Below are 15,066 nucleotides of genomic sequence, written 5' to 3'. Positions count from 1 at the left end.
TTAGATACCACTCTTTCATAAACTGGGGTTATGGGGGCCTGAACCCCTCAAGTTATTTGCAGATACATGCATTTTAATAGGAGGAGGTCCATAGCTATCATCAGATTCTCAAAGGGATCTGTGACAACCTCCCACCAAGAAAAAAATTTCTTTTCAGAGTTTCATTAGACCCACTAAGGCTGATGAGGGGAGCAGTAATTTTGGATATTAGTGATTTACCCCCCAAATCCTCCTTTCTCAAGCCTCCTGGTACCCCCAGACAGATATGGAAATCATTTATCTAGGCAATTTGGCATTTCTCTTTTAAAATGGGAACATTCCAGAAGTTCCCACTGGGGCTAGTATCCATAAGGATGCAGGTTTGATACCTGGTCTTGCTCAGTGGGTTAAGGATCTATTGTTGCTGTGAGCTGTGGTGTAGGTTGCAGACCCAGCTTGGATCCCACCTTGCTGTGGCTGTTGTGTGGGCTGGCAGCTGTGGCTCTCATTTGACCCCTAGTCTGGGAACTTCCATATATCACAGGTATTGAGAAGATGGGAGGGTCAGAGGACACTAAAACCCACTGCTTCTTGGTTTACCTCTGCCTCTCATAGAGTTTAAATGCGGGATGGCCACCAGCCACCATGGCTGAAAAGTTCAAGCCATGGTGCTAGACTATAAACTCCACCAGGCCAAGATCCTTCCCTCTGTTCACCTCTCACTCCCCAGGGCCCAACAGCCCGCCTAGCACTTAGCGGATACTCAGCAAAATATCGGTTGAGTGGAATAAGGGAAAGTGCAAGTGCGTCAGCTGCCTCATTAGTCACTTTCTGTGGATAATGTGTTTCCTTGTCCAACTGAGAATGGTTCCAAATGATAAAACTGAATCCAGGAGAAGGTTAACAATCTAATTAGAAATAAATACCGAGGTATCACCACATCTGGACATTGGAAACATGCATGTGTACACACCTTGATAGAAAGAAGGAATTCAGAGGTTGTCCTAAACCTAATAAGCTGGAAAGATCAGAGCTGCCCATTTAAGAAATCTTTGGAATAATTTATTCAAGACTTTTTTCTTAAAAGAAATTAATACACTTGAGGATTTAACAACAACCAACTAATCAGACAAAAAAAAAAAAAGCCTTTTTTTTTTTTTTTTTTTTTTTTTTTCCTGTGAGACGCTTAAAACAGAGTTGTTGCCTTTGCAGTACTTCAATAAAGTTTGGACAAAGACGTGGAGAGACTGAGAACCCCCAAAGCCCTTCCTCGGAGACGCAGCGTATGCCGGGTGCAGAAGCGCCAGTGGCGAGGTCCTCCTGCCGCGATGCACCTGCTTGTGTGACGCCCTTGCGGGGTCGAACTCACCGCCTCCCGCCGCCCCGCCAGGCTTCCGCCTGAGCCCGCAGGTTCCCTGGACCGCCCCTCAGCACCCCCCCCTCAGCCAGGGTCTCCTTGCTCCGACTGGCTCCTCCACCTTCCGGGGTCCTCAAAGCTGTTGGTGCAACCTGGCTCCCGGTACCGCGCGGGCTAGGCCGCCGGGGTCCGGGAGCAGCCGGCCGCCTCCTCGCCCTGCGCAGCCGCCTCTGTCAGCCTCGGCTCGCTCGACGGCTCGGCGGGCCCCGGGGAGGAGGCCGCGCGGCCGGCGCTGCGCCCTCTGGGGGCCGGGCTGGACCCGCTCGTGTGCCCCTCCGAGACGGCAGGAAGGTGGGACCGCGGCCAGGCTCGGCGGCGGCCACTTCGGGCGGTCGGGCCGGGCCTGCAGAGGAGTTGGGCTATTTTGTAACTGCACCATCTACCCAAGCCTCATTACCACCTCTTAATGAGACCCCTTTACTCCGTGACGTGCAACCGCTCCATCTCATTAAGGAAATCGCTCTTCAATGCTGATTATTTTATTTGCAGCCATAATTATATTTCTTTCGGCTAAATCACGGTTTAATCGAGCCCACATGGAGGGCAGCAGCACTAATTACGGCGGGGGATGCGGCGGCGGCGGCGGGCGCGGGCCGGCTGGGGGGGTGGGTAGGGGGTGCCCGGGCTGCGGGCGCGGCCGGGGGCCTGCGGGCGGGGAGGGGCGCGGGCGGGGGGCGGGGGCCCGGGCTCAAACACAACAACTTATTACTTCTAATTCCCCAACTGTCACCAAATCACCTGCACGAAACAAGAATCTAATTTGTTAAGCTGGCATGTCTGCAGATGGAAGATCGATCTTCTCTGTAGATTTCTCTAATTGAGTGAATATAGACGCCCGGAATTAGCCGCACTCGGGCCTCGGGGAGGGGGCAAGGGAAGGGGGGGTAGAAAGAAAAAAAAAGGGGGGAGGGAGAAGAAAGAAGAGAGGAAGGGGAATAGAGAAAGGGAGACACGGGGAGAAAAGTGCAAGAAAGAGACTGAAGGACGGAGGCAAAGGGAAAGAGAATGAGAGGAAGGCGTGGGTAGACGAAAAGGCAGAAAAGAAAAAAGAGAAAGGGGGAAGCGAGAATAAAGGGGAGAGCAAAAAGGGAGTGAAGGGAAAGAGAGAAAGGAAGCAAAAGGGGGAGCAAGGGCAGGACAACAAAGAAAGCAGAAGACAGGGAAAGAAAATTCTACTTGAAGAAGGCTCATTCCCCATAGAATTATATCTCTCTCCCTTAGACCTTCACCCCAAAGTGTAAAATAGCTGGAGAAGCCTAGCCCTGGGGTCAGTCATAGGCTGAGACGAGCCTTTTGTGACAAGCAAAAAAGGCCAGGATGTTGGAGCCGGGCTGTGAGCGAGTGGGGAGGGGGCGGGCGCTGGCGGCTCCAAGAAATGGCTTACAGAATTACATTTGTTTTTCTTGTGATTTTATTAAAAGTCACTCCTCATCTCCAGAATGCGTGAAAATATCTACTTTCCACTCAGATACACCGCATTAACTTGTTGGAGGCGAATTTGTTTGTTTGTCTATTTTATTTATTTGCTAGATAAGATTGATGCAGTCTTATTAGCGCTATATCTAGTTATAGAAAGAGATAAGGATGAGATGTTTTTCTTTTTATTCCAATTACTAGCCTTGTCACCTAACTGAATAACTGATATATGATTATTTATCCTGAGTAAATAGAAATCAGAAAAGCATACACATACAAACAAAATCTCTATGTCACTTATTATATTCCGTGTGGCTAATTGAAGCCATTAAAATTACGGGGCTAAAGGCAAAAAAGAGGAGATACGAAATCAGCGGGCGGGTACTAATCCGTCATTGTTTTTGTGCCGAGCTTTCTGTGTTGATGGCCGCGGATGCTAGTTGTTAGAAGGCAAAGATAGAAAACAAATACATAAACAAGCGAAGGACCGGCCCTGGGCGCCCACGAAGAGTCAGGCAGGTGGACTGCTTGGTTGTAGTTTGCAAACTCAGACGTATGGGGAACTGTTTACTGCAGTGGGGGAAAAAAAATTGTGTTGAGCTCGTATACCGCCACAGGCTTCCGGGAAGGGTAGGAAATCAGACTCGTTGGGGGCTATTTTTCTGCTCCTCCACCACCTCCTGCACAGCCCCGCGGTTCGAGTGAGCAGGCAGTGGACACACACTGCTCAGACAAACGCGCACACAAGTACACACGTCACTCACACGCAGCCCCCGCTCCCTGCGCCAAAAATAAAAAAGCCTAGAATGTGGGTCCTTGGCTTTTAGCTCCCAAACTGGAGAGCCAGGGTCCCATAGGCAGGGAGTTTCTTCTGGCTGCAGGATCGGCGGCAATCTCAATGGGACAATCCTGCTGAGAGCAGCCGAGAGGCCCTGTGCTCCCGGCCCTGGGAGGCCTGGAGGACTCGTGTTGGGGTTGCGCCCAGGCCTGTTTGGCTTGGGGTTAAAAGCAGTCACTCCGCCGCAGCTCGAAGGCGCGCCGACGGTACTTTCCCAGTGGCCCAGGCAGGAGCACTCAGCCAAAGCCTGTCTGCGTGTAGTCTTTCTTGCTGGGGACCTCCAGAGTGTTCTTTTATGCCTAGAAGTGTGGAAGCGCCTGTCACCCCTTCCCAGAGACGTGGCTGCCCTTCCAGATATTTTTTCCTTCCACTCATCCCATCCTCAAATCGATTCCCCCAAATGAGACATACCTCAAGCAATCCCAAACTTAAGTGTGGCCAGAAGTGGACCACTGACCTCTCTCTGGGACGAGGGTGGGGCGGTGAGGGTGGGGGCTGGGGGAGCAACGCTTCTGGCCCCTGGGGATTTGAAAGCGGTGGGAGAAAGCGGTCACCACAGTTTCAAGTGAGAGCTTCCTGTTTTTTTCCTCGGGTATTTGCCTCCACCCTTTATTCTGTTTGAGGTTTTAAGGTAGGCCTGAGGAACACGATCTGATTTGCCATTGCGTCTGGGTTATTGCATATCTGGAAAAGTAAACAGGAGTGTTCAAGTCACTTGATTTGTTTTCTGTAAGCAAATAATACCCAAAAGCATGGCTGTAATTTACCACGAATTAAAATTGATTCTTTTCATCAGGCAAGAAAATAGGAAAATGTGAGATCGTTAATTATTGAGGGAGGCGCTCCTCATTAAAGGGAACAATGTTACAATTCAGCATTTAATAGCAGGAATGTGAATAATAACGCGCCATATTTCAGCCTACTGTCTGCAAAGAAAAGAGAGCAGTTTACAAACAACCCAAGCAACCGAAAGTTACATTTAATAAACACCCAAGCCTTCTGTAAGTGGAAAAAACAATTAGGGCGCTGGGCACACTACCTAATTCTTTAGGAGCATCTGGTATATATTTTTTATTCTCTCTGTCTGTCTCTCTGTCTCTACAAAGGATTTGCAGTCAAGGCAGAAATACAATTAGAGAGAAAATCAGAATTACAAACCTAATCAGCATAAATCCATCATTAAAGCACTTGGTGCTTGGATCTCCTATACCAACCAATCTCCCTATCCAGCCACGTTATATTTCTAAGTCTTGCTCTGGACCAGGATAACAGAGTTGGAGGAAAGGCATTAATTTTGTAGTTGCTGTGCTTGTAGTTTACATAGTCATCCTTCAAGGTTTTGTTTTGTTTTGTTTCTTAAATATATATACCTCCCAGAAAGCCAGCTTCTCTCAAAACTACAAAGTTCTCTGGCTCGGTCTGGGCTCGGGGCCCGGCGGGAGCGGGAGCCTGAGCGGGTTCCCTGGCCTTTAAATGCTCTTTGTGCTTCGTTAAAAAGAAGAAGGGGGGAACAGGAGAAAGAAAAAAAATGATTTCCCTGTGCATCGCCCCTTGGCAGGCTCTTGTACAAAATTCAATCTCTATTTTTTATGAGAAGTAAACTGTCTAAATAAATTTTATTAGGGGCAACCAATATATTTTCTGGTAGTTCCCTTTGTTCCACTTCTACGTGTGTGTAACAATCTAAAACCTATTTATTGAGGAAAAATCACTGGATCCGTCATAGAAAATCCTTTTACTTTGCTTTGAAGTGATTTCTGAAGACATTCTTGTCATTCCGAAGATTTGGGGGCCATTGCGCGAAAGCCTCGCCTTGTTAGGGACTTCAGTTCCCATGATCATGTGGGAAATGCCTTAAATTATCAATAGCAATGGGCCTGACCGGCACTTTCCTGGCTGCCCGAGGAACGTGGGAAGATGACGGGGAATAAAACTCTGGTAAATACATCTCAGGCTCTGCCCAGGTGGATTCAGACATTGGCCAAAACGAGCTGCCGAGAGGGAACCGGGAGCGGGGGCGAGCATTTTACGTCCAGGCTATTGTCGTTTTCCTCGCCACGCCTGCTGGCAGCCGGTTCCTGACTCGCGGTCCAGCTCCAGCTTGCGCCCTCCGCACTTCGACGCCCCCACACCACCCCGTCACCCCCTCCCACTCTCAGATTTCCCTTTCTTTTTTTTCCCTTTCCCTCTCCCCCCAACCCCACCGGTAGATGCTTATGCTCTGAAGTCTTGGAAGAAATGATTTAGTTTGTTTATACTGCTATAAAAATCAAGACCAATAGAAAAGTCATAAAATGAAGCGGGCTATCAATCACGTCGCAACATTGTTATTCAGCGGTTACTAACAGAGATGGATAATCCTTTGATTTCGTCCCATTGTTATTACTCTGATGTGTCTTCACATTAACTATTACACATTTATTTATCGACCTGAAAGATGCAACAAAACAGAATATACGAGCATGTGCGTGTGGGAGGACGCTGCACGGCTCGCGGCTGTTCTGCGGGAGGCTGTGGGATGAGGACTCGAGCCGTTGTGTGCACACACACGTATAGGCCCCGCGCCCTCGCCTTCTCTCTCCGGGTGGCGGCTTCTCCCCCCTCCAGACGGAGTTCAGAGCCAAGGCTGTGCGGACTTCCGCGGACCTGCCCGTTTGGAGGAGCGGAGTACCCCTGCCAGGCCCCATGCCTCTTCATCTGACACTTCTCCTCACCTCTGCCCCTGTGTTCTGGTCTTGGATACCCCTCAAGCTCCACCCAGGTGTGCACAAACCCCTGCGCATCCCCGGAAACATGCAGCCAGGTGCGCGCTCTGGAGCCGCGTTCAGGGAGCACGCCGCCCCGCCCGGGCAGCTCTTCGGCCTCCCTACCGTGCCCGCACGGCGCCGTTGCTTCTAGGTTTGGGGTTTTCTTTGAGGGAAGAGGAAGTTTTACTGGAGGGACTCTGTTTGCTTTTAGATCTAGGTATTCTCCCAAGCAAAGTCTTTCTCGAAAGAACAGTAAGCGCTGGGCGAACACCCTCGCCGCTTCCAAACACGCCACCGCCTCTTGGGCTCCGCCAAACCGCAGCCGGTTCTCCCGACGCCCCAGTCCCACTTAGGCCGAGTTGGCAGCAGCTGCGGCGGTCGCTGAGGCTTGGCCTGGCCCCGAGCTTCTGGGGAAGCGGTCCCCACTGCTCGGAAGCACCTGGTGTGGCTGATGCCCGGGACTCACACGTGTGCGGATGTGCTCGCGCACGTGTGTGTGTGTGTGTGTGTGTGTGTGTGCGCGCGCGCGCGCTTGGGAGAAGGGAATGGGTTCTTGGAGAGAAGGAAGAGGAAGCAAAACTGCTCCAGAGTTCGCCTTGCCGCCTCCTTTGTCTCCTTGCTCGGTCTCTCTCTGTCTCTCTCTCTCTCTCTCTCTCTCACACACACACACACACACACACACACACACACAATTCCTCTTCGCATCTGCTCTCAGGCAGCATTTCCAATGTTTTGTGTAAGTCAATTGGACGGCGAACAACAACAAAAAAGCCATTTGCTGGGTATTATTTAAAACAGACTTCATAAGGCCACCCTTTTGTGGAAGCTTTATTTGCACTAAATGAATAATCTTAATTGCATCACTCTCGAATTAAAAATCAATGTTAATCAAGTTGAGAGTAGTAAATATCAGTTTTCATTGTGCCTGGGTAGAGGGCATTTTTCTTGTGTTGCAAATAAAAATACAAGTCAAATAACTTTAAAAGGGCATTATGTTCTGCTACAAATACAATTGAAACGGATTGTTTAGGAGCAGATCAGAAATGGTACAGAATTTTGCACTTAATTTCCTCAGTTATCATTTACAATAAGAACCTCTGGGCTTGACAGCCAAGTCTAAACAGTAGTAAATTAGTACAAATTTATACTGATTTTACTCTAATAATCGTAATAAAAGCTTATAGATTTGGCACTAATTACATAAATGCCTAATGATCTTGAAAATTACTCTGGTTAGAAATATATTACTAATCTAAACTTTGTTGTTGGCTGGCTCTGAAAAATCAGAACATTAGAAATGGTTCGCTTCACTTGTGCAAAGCACTTTAAATTGTTCAAGTAGTTTAACATATTCGAGAGGAAAATAAAGAGCATTTAACTTTATTTACAGCCTACAGTGGAGTTGGGAGCTGAGCTGAACTTAGAAACTTTGACCAAATGAGCAGGTTGGGGGCCAGGATTCAAGCGTGGGCCGTGCGGAGGAGCGGCAGCCGGGTGGGAGCCGGGCGCTGGAAGGTGCAAAGTGCACGAATCTACACTGCGCGCGGGTCCAAGAAGTAGACCTCGGGACTGGAAGCATAGGGAAAGCCGACCCCTGTTTTGTGCTCTAGGCCTGCCACGGGGCTGGGTCTCGGGGTCCCACCCAGGGCGTCTAGACCCTAGGCGCAGGCCTGCGCCACAGCGAAATCTGGGCGCGGTCTGCCCTTGCAATGCTCGGGATTGGCAAGCCTGAGCCCGCAGCAGGCCAGAGCTTCCCAGAGTGCGCAGGCGGGAGCTCGGGGGTCACCAGGGGGTCATGCCCTACTCGGTCCCCTGCCTAGCCTCTGCCCCCAGGAAGATCCTAGCTCAAAGCAATACGGCTGCTTTTGGAGAAAGCGAGGAGGGACAAGGGAAAGGAAAGGTGTGCCTGGAGAAAATCGCCGGCGAGAACTGCCAGAGGCCGGGTCCAGAAGCCCACGGCAAAGCCGAGGCAGCTGCCGCTGCTTTAGCAGCTGCTCGGGGCTGGAGCCGCCAAGGCTGCCGCCGCCGCCTTCTCGGGCGGGCGCAGGCGGGCGGGCGGAGTGGGGGACTCTCCCGGCGCTGACATTTGCAGGCTGCCCTCCTGATTGGTCCCCTCGCCGAGCTGCTCACGGGTTCATTCAACTGTTAAGCACCTCCCCGTCTCTCTAAAGGACATTATAATGCAAGAAGCCCCCTTTTTAACCACAAACCGAATTTTCTTTCATTTAGGTGATCTATATATATCTATATCGTATAGCTTATAGCTTATATCTATTTTAAATAACTTAAAGCCGCTAAAATTTGGGGGGGAACAGCTTTCGCCCTGGAGCGGTGCGCGATGCTGTCTCACGCCGACCTCCTGGACGCCAGGCTAGGTGAGTGCGCGCCTCTCGCCCGGGCAGCCAGGAGAAGCCCGGGCAGGAAATTGTCAATTTGTTCCTTATTTTACCTTAATGCGCCCTAAATGGACTAATTTCTTTAAAAGTAATTGTGCTGCATTAAAGTTTAATTTGATTTAACATCGTCTTAAAAAAAAAAACCTATGGAATATGTAGATCCAAAAAAGGAGTTGGGAAATGTTGTTACTTTTTGTTTTTCTTATTTTTTTCTCTTCCCCCGCCCCCTTATTATTATTATTTTTTTTGAAAGGGGCGATCTACCCCATGATAATTTGTTTGGAGGCGTTTTTCTTTCTCTCTTTATCCCTCCTGTTTGTGTTGATTTGGGATTTCTTTCTTCTCTTTTTTCTCTCTTTCTCTTTCCCCACTACTTTCTTCTCTCCTCTTCGTCTAACTATGGATGAATTTGTAAAAATCTGGTTTGAAGGAGAAGCCGCTGCAATAAAAGCGGAGAAAGGAGAAAAGCCAAATTCATCCTCACAGGCATCCGGCCTGCAAAGGGACTGGGTATTGCTAATGGCTGAGAGCAATGCGCCTGTTATTTCTCCGGAAAGAAAAGTTGAATTCTCTAAAGTTTGATTCACTGTTAGGTCTAGAGAGTTTACTTGAGTTTCCTTAATGCTGTCTGGGTTGCTGAGCTCTGGGTTTCCGGTTTGGAAATCTTTGGTGATGGATGTGACTCCATTTTCCAAACACTTTCTCTGATTTGAGGGGGAGGCGGAGCTGGTTTGGGTTGATTTCGGGCGGTGGAAGGCTTGGAGACTTACTCATCTTCCGAAAGTGAGAGGAAATCGGCCGAGGGCCCGAGGTAGAGTTCGTTAAGCTCCCTAAGCGCAGGTGGGACAGCAACCAAGAAATCCTTTCTTTTTCTTTTTCTTTTCTTTTCTTTTCTCCCCCCATCCCCCACGTCCAAGGACATGCTCTAGGGTTCCTGGGGCACCCGCGGTACTGTTCAAGAAAGGGATCCCGAGGCATGTTTCATTGCCGGGACTGGGAGTGTTTCATGGTGGGAGAGACAACGAAAGCGTGTGCTGTTTACTATAGGACCCCGCTTCGGAGAAAGGGGAAGGGGCCGGGAGATGGTATTCCAACCTGGGCTGTCCAAATCCTGGGAAACCCAGCTGAGCATCCCGAGAGTTTGCTCCATAGGGCTCCAAGGGCGCGGAGGGAGCCGAGGATGGGGCCGAAAGAGGACAACGCGGGGAGAACAGTCCGTCCTAGTATGGCCAGCAAAGTAGTGACCGCCATCCCCTTGCTTCCTCAGGTATGAAAGATGCCGCCGAGCTTCTGGGCCACCGGGAGGCGGTGAAGTGTAGGCTGGGCGTAGGGGGCTCCGATCCCGGGGGCCATCCGGGGGACCTAGCGCCCAACTCAGACCCGGTGGAGGGAGCCACTCTGCTGCCCGGGGAGGACATCACCACAGTGGGCTCTACACCGGCCTCGCTGGCGGTGAGCGCAAAGGATCCGGACAAGCAGCCAGGGCCCCAAGGCGGCCCGAACCCCAGCCAAGCCGGCCAGCAGCAGGGCCAACAGAAGCAGAAGCGCCACCGGACGCGCTTCACGCCAGCGCAGCTCAACGAGTTGGAGAGGAGCTTCGCCAAGACTCACTACCCAGACATCTTCATGCGCGAGGAGTTGGCGTTGCGTATCGGGCTGACAGAGTCCCGAGTGCAGGTACGTAAGACTTGGGCGCCAGGGCAGAAGAAAAGGAGGGGGCGGGAGTACTTGGGCAAAGGAAGCGGGGTCTTTCCGTCCCTTGCAGGGATCTTGAGCTGCTCTTCCTCTACCTATGCTTTCCTGGGCTCAAGTTAGCTCCTCTGCCAGCAAACTGGCCCCATCGACGGACAGAGGCCCCATTTCCTGCCAGTATAGCCACATCCGGGCAGAAACTCCTCAAAAGCGAAGGCGGATTCTTTCGACTACTAGGTCTCTTCCTTCCTCCTGAGAAGGGAACCTCCGAGTTTCCCACCTTTCGCGTCTCCCAGGCGGCCAAGCCGAGCGCGCTGTCCCTCTCCAGCTCGCGTTATTGACAAGTGTTTCATTACCCCCTAATGAATTTGTGTTAAGCGTGTGGCTAAATGGGAGAATGCAACAGTTACACAGAAAACGTGAAAAGGGAGAAAATAAGGCGAAATGAGCACCTTTAAAAAAAGATACACATGGGTTTCACGGTGTACCTTTCTTCTCCTGCATATGACTCTCCCACTGCTCTCAGGCAAAATACCCCAGCTCTGATGTTTGCAAAGGCTTTGAACTTTGGTGGTGCAAGGCCCTGGGGGCCGCTGGAGTGATTCCCAACAGCCTATAAGTCCTGGTTTTCCCTAAGGTAACTTGGGTGGGATGGGGAAGTAAGGGCTTTCTGTTGTAGCTATCCTATTGAAGAAAAGACATTTAGAGCAGGAAAGATTGACAGGTATTAGATGAAATCATTACTGACCCCTTGTTCTCGACCAACCACCCTCCAAGTTATAAATTATATATAACTTAGAAAACCACACCTGTACCTTGTCTGAAAATTGTGGAGTAAAAGTATAAGCCCAATGAATCTCAGATTTTTCCTGCTTTTTAGGAGAATGAAAACATTATATCAAATATTTTGTGGGCAGTTGCTGGAGGTGAAATTCCAAGACGCAGGCTTCGTCTTGAGCTATCCAGGGTGCTGAAAACCTTCCGCTCCGGTCTCGGACCTGGTATTTTCTGTTCTTTATCCTGGGTGTCGATCTCAGCTCTAGCTGCTTTAAAAAATTTTAAAGATCTCCGTTTTACAAACATCTAAGTTTAAAGATCTCAGTTAGTTTACATTTGATCTATGAAGTAAGAGACAAAGGTGTCCAAAATCTCAATGTTGAATTTTTCCGTTTCCATTCTGCATTTAAGATAGTCTAACCTGAAAAAATAGCATATGCCTCTGTCCCTAACAGCGAGCAAAAAAATGTCGTTGGGGACATAAAATGGTGAAATTAATAAAATAATATTCAGTGTATAACATAGACTAACATTTTTACTCAATTAAAAATAATATAAGGGTGGTTATATTATATAAGGGTGGTTATTAGGTGGTTTCTTCAGTGAACTTTGGAAGCTCTGAACCATGGGCCATTGAAATTAAGCATCAAAGGCGTGCTAATTGTACTCTGCAGATATATATTACTAATGCTCTTAATTTTTTAACTTGAACCTTCTTTTTAAATCTGAAACTGAATTAACAGAAATATTCAATTTTAATATTTCTATTATCGTTAGTGATAATACTTGGTTAAAATTCTGTAGGTTCAAAATTCATAAATTTGTTTTTTTGTCGCTCAAGAGAAATACTATCTAATAATTTTTGTTTTAAAGACTAAAATGCTATTCCTTAACCTAGATATAATAGTAATTATTTTGGATTAAAACAGAACTTAGAATCACAAATAAAATATAATTGGACAACTGACTTTATGAAAAAAGAAAACGAGGTCTATTAAACTTTATTAGGTCTTCCAGAGGTTAATGGCAGTGATTCTTTTAATATAAAAAGTTGTAAATGAAATAAAACATAAACTATGTAACAGAAACAGTTATTTTCAAGAAGTACACAAAAGAATAATCAACAAGGATAGAGACAAAGTACTTTAATTGTTCTAGCATAATGTTCAACCAAAGATAATAGCCTGATGCTGCTGATAGGAACAATTTAATAGAATGGCAACTTCAATATTTTTAAAAATAATGTTTCATAGTTTAAAAAGTAATCAGATCAACATAACCTTTTTAATTAACATTTCAAAATGATTAACATTATGTGATGCAATGCAAAAATAATTTATGGAAAATGTATTTACTTCACAATTCACTGTATCCTTGCTCCTTGACCAAATTCAAATTAAATAGTAATTGGTTTATGTTCTTATATGATGAGTACTTCATAGTTTTCTTTATAGTTAACAGATTGCCACACATTCTTTTCAGTATGTGGGCCACTGCACTGATTAAAAATGATCTAAACATTTAATTTATTGCAATTGTATGTTTTTAAAGATACTTTTTGATTCTAGACTAAATGATCCAACATACTTATTTTTATCTATATCTGGCATATATCATACTTTTAAGTATTTATTAAAGCACCTCTACTCACACGGAGGCCAATTCCATGTCTGATATCGCTCCTCTTTTCTGGCTAGTGTAATAAAACCATTCCTTTTATAGCATGCCATTATTAGAAACCAATTTCAGAATTATTTATAACCTGGAATGGCTTATTAAGCAGCAATGCGAGAATCATGCAAATTACGCGATCAAATGCAATATAATAAGCATAATCATTAGTCTCTAGCACGGATTAATTAACTTTCAATATTTTATTTACATAAAAACCAAATCAGTGAAATAACTTCTGCACAGTCAGGCTTGCCTTTCAATATTTTATACGAACAAAAATAATGTGCTGTAATTCCATTGACCGTGTCCCCCAGAATGGCCCTGTCACCTGCCACATCTTAATAGGGGGACAAGCTGAGAGTATTTTCTAGTTTTCTAATGGAATGAGAAATTGCATTTTCTTCCTCTCCCAGCACTATTAAAGTGTAATGAATTCGGCCCAGAGTTCACGGCTGGCTGATCGAAATGAACCTGAGATCTAGGCTTTAATACAGCTCCCCAGATTTCCTCCCAAATCTTCACATTAATCATTTGCTGGATTCCAATGAGATCTTCATAAAGCATTTGCTTTGATGGGGAAAAAAGTAATATTCTCTCTTTCTCCCTCTCTTTCTCAATTTCTGAGCCATTTATAGGTGAGGAATTAAACGGGCTATATATTTTAAAATACATTTACAGTATGTCTATATTACTGTAGCAGCAGATATCATGAAAGTGGATTTTTAAATTCCAACCTCCATTAGATTCTCACTGTTGTATTAAGCATTTTCTGAGAAGAGCTGCATTTCCAACTGAGTACAAAGTTGGCCGTGGTTGCGGTTAATATATTTCCTGGAGTTGTCATCTGTGCATTCTCAAAATCTCCCTTAGGTTTTGCCTGCATTTTAATCCGTCATGCTCTAGTTTTCAAGTGGAAACATTCACATTTTAAAAACATATGCATCATAGCTTGGAACGGAGGTACTCAGACCCCATGCAGATTTTTTTTTTCCCAACCCCAGTAAGCCATGAAACATAAAAAATTTTGTAGCCATCATTTGACTACTAACCCTCAAACATAATTGAGCACGATTTTTCGATTATTTCTATAATATTTAGTTCTTCAACAGCTGTTCTTTTCCGCTTGTGCCTGAGATTCTGGCAGGCTTGTTTGTTTTCTACTGAAATTCTTCAGGCCACTTTGTCCCCCCTTTCTTTCCTCTGCTTCTTTCCTCCATTTCCCCCACCCACATCTGCCATCCTTCCCTCACCCCCCACCCCTTGCCCACCCCCAAACTTTCAAACACTTCGGTATTCAATGGCTTGAAGGGTGCTGGGAACGGGTCTTTAAGTTAAGATACCTTACAAAATATATCCGGAGGCGGAGGGTGAGGCATGCGGAGCATTTGGACACAGACACTATCCCTTGTCTAGGGCTCCATCTGGACTACCTCCCCGCAGTCCACCCTTGGATAGGTAACGCAAAGCGACCTGTGGCAGCAGGTCTCCTCGCTGTGCTTTCCTGGGCTCGGTGAGTTACTCTCCGCGGAAGGCTGCTAACAGCTCAATCCGCTGCTGGCCGCATTGATCCCGGCCTCGGTCTAGGGCCCTGCTGCCTCATTAATCCGCCGTGCCACCAGCCCAAGGAGCTTTAGCAGGAAAAGGACCCAATATCTTTACTCAGTCAGGACACTGGAGTAGTCAGAACCGTGGGAAATGGGGCAGAAACCAGAGAAGGAGAAAGTGTGGGCGATGGGGCAGGTTTGGAAGAAAGGTTGGGGCAGGAGAGAATTCTAGATTGCAGTGCCTTTCACATAGGTAAATAGTGTATCTCCACTTTCGCGAACGTGAACACACCGTTGTGCATAGCTGGTTTACCGGGTAGGGGGTCAGGTACTCCCAGACTCTTGATAATTTAGTTTGCAGAATAAATAGTAAATAGCTTGGATCAACGCATAATCTTTTGGCCATGAATATGGTGGCCAATTGCATTGGTTAAATTCTAAGAGTAATCAGTACCTGAGCTGTGTTCCACATCATTTATACTTATGCACAGTAAACCTCCAACTGACTAGAGGTTAAACTGCAAGCCTGCCAAGTGGGCATGCTGGCATTTTTTAAAAATAAAAAATCGCATCCCAGATATGAGGA

General features: G+C 47.0%; 1 protein-coding gene across 1 annotated transcript in view; it reads left to right on the top strand.

Moving 5' to 3' along the window:
* OTP (orthopedia homeobox) overlaps positions 1 to 15,066 on the top strand; it is a 37,122-nt gene that overhangs the window by 20,351 nt on the left and 1,705 nt on the right. Inside the window, exon 2 of the mRNA XM_021084474.1 lies at positions 10,061 to 10,470. Coding sequence (XP_020940133.1) covers positions 10,063 to 10,470 — 408 coding nt within the window. The 5' untranslated portion in view covers positions 10,061 to 10,062. The remainder of the gene's footprint in view (positions 1 to 10,060; positions 10,471 to 15,066) is intronic.

Source organism: Sus scrofa, chromosome 2, assembly GCF_000003025.6.
Source record: "Sus scrofa isolate TJ Tabasco breed Duroc chromosome 2, Sscrofa11.1, whole genome shotgun sequence".
NCBI classification, from domain to species: domain Eukaryota; kingdom Metazoa; phylum Chordata; class Mammalia; order Artiodactyla; family Suidae; genus Sus; species Sus scrofa.
The sequence above is the reverse complement of the archived record's forward strand: the minus strand, read 5'-3'. Positions and strand labels throughout refer to the sequence as shown.